The sequence below is a fragment of the Portunus trituberculatus genome, chromosome 44, assembly GCF_017591435.1.
Source record: "Portunus trituberculatus isolate SZX2019 chromosome 44, ASM1759143v1, whole genome shotgun sequence".
In the NCBI taxonomy this organism is placed as follows: Eukaryota; Metazoa; Arthropoda; class Malacostraca; order Decapoda; family Portunidae; genus Portunus; species Portunus trituberculatus.
In genome coordinates this window covers 16,514,059-16,522,347 of record NC_059298.1, presented here as the reverse complement: position 1 = coordinate 16,522,347, position 8,289 = coordinate 16,514,059, and the positions used below count along the sequence as shown (strand labels likewise).

The 8,289-nt window shown below is 40.5% G+C and overlaps 1 protein-coding gene across 1 annotated transcript in view; it reads left to right on the top strand.

The window, feature by feature from the left end:
• Positions 1–840: 840 nt before the first annotated feature.
• LOC123518733 (piggyBac transposable element-derived protein 2-like) overlaps positions 841–8,289 on the top strand; it is a 10,419-nt gene continuing 2,970 nt past the window's right edge. Inside the window, exons 1-3 of the mRNA XM_045279735.1 lie at positions 841–2,028; positions 2,322–2,503; positions 7,821–7,956. Of these exons, the coding sequence (XP_045135670.1) occupies positions 841–2,028; positions 2,322–2,503; positions 7,821–7,956 (1,506 nt within the window). The remainder of the gene's footprint in view (positions 2,029–2,321; positions 2,504–7,820; positions 7,957–8,289) is intronic.

Below are 8,289 nucleotides of genomic sequence, written 5' to 3'. Positions count from 1 at the left end.
TGATAAGCAAAGCCTTGGAAGATAGCACTCTCTTCCTCCACTGATAACTCCACTCTCTCTCTCTCTCTCTCTCTCTCTCTCTCTCTCTCTCTCTCTCTCTCTCTCTTCAACGCCTACAAATGGGCACGTGCGTCATTCCCCTGTTGATCAACTGAAAGCGCCTTGCACGGACGACAAATTGGTCCTCCAGGAAGCATCAACTCGTCACTCATGGCCCGCTGGCTAGCAGCATCCACCTCTCATATTCACGTCACATACACAATCTGGTAAATGCATTAACCCTTGAACGCCTACCGTTACCATATGGTCACAGTTTTCAGTGCGCACTTTAAGTGACAACAGATCTCTAGCATGTTATCCGTTTCAAATTTCCCACCAAATGAAGAATGCCTGGCATTGGCTAAATGAAATATCACATCACTACCGTCATCTTATTCCTTAGTCTGGCACAAGCAGCTGAAGTGTGTAGACGCTTCTTCTCGCCATCCACCATGGCTCAATCGAAAAGGTAGGACAGTAGTTTTCTTCACTTCTGTTTTAATTCTTATGTTTGATTATATCTTATTTTATAAAGAAGGAACTACTCTTTCAAATCATGTATCCAGTGTATTACTATTATATACACGTTTTGTTAGGGAAGCGTGCAATCACAATGTTACCGTATGGTTACACTAGGCTTTTGCAGAATGAAAAAAATAAACTCTGAGTTTTTACAGCGATATTATAAATATATTTATTTATTTTCTCTTCTTAGGAACTTAACAGTGGACGAGATACTTCAAGAACTGGAAGATGATGAAAAGGACATTAGTAGGCTGTACATTGAACCTCCAGAGCCAAATGTCTAGTCAGATGAAGATTCTGCTGATGAAGACGAAGGGGGGAATGCTCGACAATTTGACTGGCAGACAGTTACGTGCTGGAGCTGAGGTATTATTTGCAAACAATGCACGAACACAGCTTGACCCTGAACTATCTACTGATGATGCAGAAGGTGATAATTGTAAACCTAGTAAGAAAAATGAAAAACGGAAACGGAATCAACGTAAACAACGCAAGTGGGGAAAACATGACCTGTGCAACTCATTGTCTCATTTCCCTGAATGTGATTTTTCAAAGTACCGTGATTTTAGTCCATATGAGCTGCTAGAGTTGTTTTTTGATGAAGACATATTTAACATGATATTGGCTGAAATACCAATCTATGCACAGTTCAAGAATGAACCTGACCCTGCAGTAACTAAGGCCGAGCTGAAAGTGTTTATTGCAGTTTTGATTCTCTCTGGGTACAATAGGCTGCCAGGAAAAAGGTTTTACTGGGATTCAGGTCCAGACATGAGAAATGAGATGGTTCATGCAGCTATTAGGAGAGACAGGTTTATCCAAATTATGAAATTTCTGCATTTTGCTGATAATAATGCCATGGATTCAAGAGACAAATTATGGAAGCTCCGTCCACTGATAAAGAAACTTCAAAATAAATTTGTAAAACACTTTGTTCCTGTACCTAGGCTGAGCTATGATGAATCTATGATTGCATATTATGGGCCTCATGGGTGTAAACAGTTTATCAAAGGAAAACCAATTAGGTTTGGTTACAAGGTTTGGTCTTTGAACACTCCTTCGGGCTATTTGGTAAATTTTGATGTGTATCAAGGAAAGAATGTGCAAATCAATGAGGATTATGAGAAGCAATTTGGAAAGGCAGTAACTCCTCTAATTCAAATGATTGATAGTTTTGATGATGATACAAAGAATTTGCCATTCAGTTTATATTTTGATAATCTCTTCACTGGTATGGAGCTGCTGAGTTATTTGAAACAAGAGGGATACAATGGTACTGGGACAATCAGGGAGTCACGGGTTCCAAAGGAATGCACCATAATGCCTTGCAAAGATATGAAGAAGCTTGAAAGGGGAACCTTTACATATAAGTGTAGTGATGATGGAATTTTAGTTGCAAGATGGCAAGACACTGGATCCGTTACTGTAGCAACAACTGTTCACTCAGTCAATCCCGTTGGTCATGTAAGGAGATATTCTAAGAAGGAAAAAAAATATATAATGATTCCACGACCACTTTTGATTGGAGAATACAACAAATACATGGGAGGAACAGATCTGATGGATGAAAACGTAAACAGGCACAGAATATCAATTCGTGGTAAAAAATGGTGGTGGTCAATTTTCACATGGCTGTTAGATGTATCGGTTCAGAATGCATGGCAACTACACAGAAGTGTAGGATCAAAGTTGACACAGCTGGAGTTCAAGAGGGAAATAGTAAGATTTTATCTGACATCTTACGGATCTTCCCCCAGAGGAGCTGGTCGCCATCCACGTCAAAGGCCAGTGTATCCAAAGGTCGACTACCAGACTCCATTAGATATGATGGTAAAAACCATTACATTATTCAAAACCTAGGCAACAAAAGAAGACGTTGTGCAGGAGAATATTGCAAATCTGTAGGTCGCACAGCATGCAGTAAATGTGATGTTGGACTGTGTGTGTCATGCTTTCTTACCTATCACACTGGCAAATAATATTGTAAAACACAGCATATGAATAGTAAAACAATTATGTTTGTATTTTGTATCACCATAAACCTTTATGTGTACTCAGTATATAAATAGTAAAACAATTATGTTTGTATCTTGTATCACCATAAACCTTTATGTGTACTCTATGAAAAAAATAAAATTAGCTTCAAGGGAGCATATGTTGTATTGTATTATCCAAGGACCCTACCATTTCCGCTTCCAGATTAGCCTAGCGTGACCATATGGTAACACCTTATAACTACACAAATACAAATACGAAATTAATTTCAATCACATAAATACATTTTAGCATGACCACTAAATAAAAATATCATAAACATATTCATTTACAAAAGAAAAAAATAATTCAGGCTTTGAAGGGTTAACATACATAAAATAAACAGATAAAACACACACACACACACACACACACACACGTTTATTAATGGTATTTTTTCGCAAATATATCATGGTCTTCACTCTAGCACGAACATCATAGAAAACACTGGAATCTTCGATCTGTTTCAGAGAGAGAGAGAGAGAGAGAGAGAGAGAGACGGGGATAGGAAAAGGAGGAGGAGCTTATAGTTTGACGCCACTCTCCTCACCATGACGTCACAGGCAGTCGGTCAGCCCGCGACCGGTAAATTTAAATATCTGGTACTGGGAGGTGGTGGTGGGGGTAGACGGTAGTCAGTGTCACGTGAACAGTGCCACGTGACCCAAGCTTGTCCCTGGGAGCCTTTAACACTGGTTCTTATATGTGAAGTTGAGCATCCCAGGAACGATGCTAGATTAAATGCCAATTGCAGGCAAAACCAATGGTAGTATAAGAAGATATTATTATCATCATCACCAGTAGTAGTAGTAGTAGTAGTAGTAGAAGCTGAGATTAGTCCACATACTTCTGTAAATGAAGATAAAAAATCACTATAGTCTACATCTCGAGAAATATTATTATCATCATCATCATCAGTAGTAGGAGGAGGAGGAGGAGGAGAACACTAGGAGAAGCTGAGATTAGTCCACATACTTCTTTCTGTAAATGAAGATAAAAAAAATTACTATAGTCTACATCTCGATAAATGACACGGTAGCTCTGTAGTATGCAGGGGGAACGACGTCTTTTGATATTTCCTTTTATTATGAACGGTTAACGATACTGCATCTTCAATTAAGAAATAGTATACGAAATGAGACGTTTCTCTCTTCCCTTCCTCTTTGCTAGTAACGAATTCAAACTTTTTTCTATAATTGCTTTCTACAGTGGCATAATGATAGTGAGCACAAAAGTAACAAAGAAGAAGAGGAAGACGACGACGACGACGACGAAGAAGAAGAAGAAGAAAAGAAGAAAGAGGAGGAGGAGGAGGATAGAAAGATAGAGAGAAAAGAAAGAAAGAAAGAAAGAAGGAAAGAAGAAGAAAGGAAAAGACGAAAAGAAGAAGAAGAAAAAGAAAAAAAAAGCCCCACATACCTACTCGCTCTTCCAGACACCTGTGAAAACCTGCACGTGGTCGGAATTCCCCACCTGTCAGTGAGGTGAATGGGTGTGGGTCAGGGGGTCATGGATCACTAGGCCTACAAACTATCTAAACCTGGTCATTGCTGGGACACAGCGTGGCCAGAACCTTAATCCGGATAAACAGAAAAAAAAGAATAAAATAAAAAACAGTGTATCACATCAAGTTAAAAGCTGCTTAAGATACGCATGAGGGATGTTGTACTGATATGTGTTGCACTACAGCAAGTTGTGGCTGAAACACTGAAGGATTTGGTCAATGACTTCAAAAGAGGAGCTCTATTATTGACACCACAAATGGAAACAGAGGCTTCCGGGATGTCTGGCCAACGTGGACTCAAAATGGACGGCGGCGGACGTGTATTTACCTGTCACCATGACGCGTTAATACAAGTAACAGGGATTCAGTTTGTCACGACTCTTCACTAGCTGAGGTTTACGTGGCAGTGAACACCATAAAGACACAAAATAAGTAGCCAGCAGTCAGTGATGTTATCTGTAAAGGAGGAGCAGCTCACGCAGCGATAAAGGAATAAAGCTGATCACCTGAGTTAAGTTTCTTTATAGATAAGTAACATCTGTGAATATCGACAATCCTTTCCAGCTACAGGGTCATGTCTGCACCGCACAGTGAGGCTCGTGAGTAGGTCATTTGCCGCACCCACACATTCCCTCCCGCGCCGCACCCTCCTCAGGCTACTCAGGGAATATCTTCAGGACCAAGGTAAAGAGATCTTTTTAGTCGTTTTTATCTTGTTTAGGGACTTCCTGGCGCCAAAATTCCGAGCGACTGTGGCAGACACGGTACTTCCAAGGATTCCAGTGGAGATCTACCCATGAAGAAATCACACACACACACACACACACACACACACACACACATGAACCCTGCAATATACAACTAGGTAAATACACACATGCGAAGTGTGAATCTGCGAAAATGGATAAGTAAAAAAAAAAAAATAATAATAATAATATAAAATACAAGGAAAAATAAAATCATCAATCAAAACAAATGAATAAATGAAAAAGGAAATGAATAAGGAAAAAAAAAAAAAAGTTGCGTGTTTTCGCCCGGGATCGAACCGGGGACCTTGCGCGTGTGAGGCGCACGTGATAACCACTACACTACGAAAACCTGATATAATCCTTGAAAATTAAAAAAAACATTACCAAATTCAGTTATTGAAAAAAAAAACGATTTTTAATAAAATAAACGCGGGGATGGGAGTAGTCGGCGGTGAGCAGTTAGTGGTTGCTGGTTGGAGTGTCTGGACATTGGACGTAGGTGGTAATGGGGAGCAGAGTAGGTTTAGCACGGCCTCCACGGATGAAAGAAGTAATGAGAACATGATTCGGGATAATTGAAGAGGCGGGTGTGAGATGTTGATGTATGGCTATATAAGGGTGGGAAGGCAGCTATAAAAGGTTGGAACGGAGGAAGGGGTGAGGCAGAAGACAGGTAGTACGGAGGGAGACAGTGATAGGGGTAGATCAGGTGGGAGAAGGCAGATTGAAAATGGGAGGATGGTGGTATACAGGGAAGGATAAAGAGAGAATAGTTAGTTGAATAAAAGGGAGGCACAGCACACATAGAAATGATTGATAATGGTGAGTAGAACGATAATGAGAGAGAGAGAGAGAGAGGGTACAAAAGGAAAATCGACAGATGAGCTGACTCACTCACTAATCTATTTACAGTGAGAGAAGGTTCCGGAGTCGTTATCCTCGCGACAAAGGAAACGAGAGGAACCTTGAGAGGCGAGGCCGTAACTTACGCCTTGTTACCCACTGGAGGGAGGGAGACGGGGAAGGAGAGAGAGGGAGAGATTGATGGGAGAATTGGAGATGAGAGGGGAGAAGGTCGCGGAAAGAGAGCGAAGAGGTGGTCGTGTTTTAATGGATAAAGAACTCTTCACTTACCACAAGGACGTAGGAAAGAAAGAACGAGGATGAGAAGGACGAAGAATGTAGAGAGTAGGTGATGATAGACAGGTATGGGGAAAAATCTACACAAAATTCTTGGTAGAAACATTCCAGCCAATTAAATGAAACTATTTAAGAAGGGTGTTAGGAAATAGACAGAAAAACACAAATGCAGCTGAGGGAAACCAGTTCATGCATATAGTGTAGTGCATAGAGAACTGAGACATATGAAAGAGAAAAAACGTAGCTGTAAGGCAAAACAGAGTAAATACACTTTAGTGTATTTACTACGTACTGATAAGGAGATAGACAAAGTTAATAATGGTAATGCGGGGGATAAGGAAAAGAGAAAATGTCTGCCACATTCTGTTGCTGACTCATGAAAATGAAAAACAATGTATATATACTTTACCATGTAAGAATATTACTATATAATTCATACTGACTTTTTCTCGCCACTTAGAGTTTACAGAGCCTGTTTTTTCATAATGTTCAGTAATTATTTATAGCCATAACACACACACACACACACACACACAGAGAGAGAGAGAGAGAGAGAGAGAGAGAGAGAGAGAGAGAGAGAGAGAGAGAGCACAGTACTGCTGCAACACACCCATCACCACCTGGCCCTCCAGCTCGGTCGCCAGTGACAGCTGAGGGAGGCTGGCTAGCGACACAGGTGGCTCTGAACGTTTACATCCCCAGGGAAAACTCTTCTCAAACACCTGGCCAAGAAAACTATTTATCTGTGAGGTACACACAAAAAATATCTTTTCGTCGGTCTGTGTATCTATTATGATCTCCGTCGCTGTCTTTTTTCTTTTCTTTTTGTCAGTTCTAGTTTTGTGCATTGAAGGAGCCTCACAAACCTTCTGGCACGAGATACACCGGATCCCACCACTCAGTTGTTCAAACCACGAACTGTAGCAGATTTATAAGGCAGCTCCAACATTTTAAATCAACATTTGCCTTTCATAGGAAACGCAGTTCTTTTTCTTTCTTTCTCTTTATAACAAAGATATGTAAACGAATAGATAAATTAAACAAATACAAGAACTAGGTAGAACAAGAAAGCAAGATAAATTATAAATAGAAGGTTGATATACACCATACTCATTATCTTCCTATTTTCTGTTAAAAAAAAAAGCACATTGGTAATACATGGCACGAACGAAACAACAGCCAGGGCATAACAGAAAGAAAATAGATATTTACTTATTATTTTCATCAAAGTTTGGCTCCCGTAAACAAACAACAATAAAATGTCTGTTGATAATACACCCAGCACTACTGAATACAGTATTAAATAAAAGCCACCTCACTTCCATTGTGTTGAGATAAGCCAAGATAGGTTAATTATCTTTCTCCATACATACATTCATTCACCCATCTATCTATAAGCACCGTCTTGTTCGCAAGTTAAGTTCATCAGCTTGTATTACATTTAGCATTCCCTGAAATTCAATGTTGTAGTGGGAATCTATTACGTGTCAGATATTGGAAAGATATATCAATAGACCACATAAAAGGAGAAAACAATAAGCACAGCACAGGCAAATGAAAAAAAAAAAAAAAGCTTGATTGACTATAACAGTATAAAGTTTAACCTGTCTCGAAATTCACACCACGTCCTGATGATGATAATGATGATAAATATCAGATCACATAACACGGAAAGGAAACAATAAGCACAGTAGAGGCGAATAAAGGAGCCCCATTACCACAGACCATGACAGTATAAAGCTTGACTCAGAATTCACACTCCATCCTGATGCTTCCTTCCGTACTCCACCTGTGTATATAACTCTGCTTCCCCCTCCTCCTAATTACAGGTGTGACGGGAAGGAGGATGGGGAGAGGGGAGGGAGGGAGGAAAGGCCGTCAGGTGTTACTCGTCGACCAACTTCCAGGAGACTTGGCTTAATAAAGACGCACTTCCGGTCCTCCCGCGTGTTCGTGAAGCAACAGGTGGAAGCCGAATACATACATACACACATACAGACAGATACTCCCCACTCTCTCTCTCTCTCTCTCTCTCTCTCTCTCTCTCTCTCTCTCTCTCTCTCTCTCTCTCTCTCTCTCTCTCTCTCTCTCTCTCTCTCTGTGTGTGTGTGTGTGTGTGTGTGTGTGTGTGTGTATGCCAGTGTGCTAGTAGGTCAGTCAGTCTGTCTGTCTATTACGCCTGCTTACTTGGCTATCTATCTATCTGGCTCCCCTCACACACACACACACACACACACACACACACACACACACACACACACACACACACACACACACACACACACACACACACCGCGA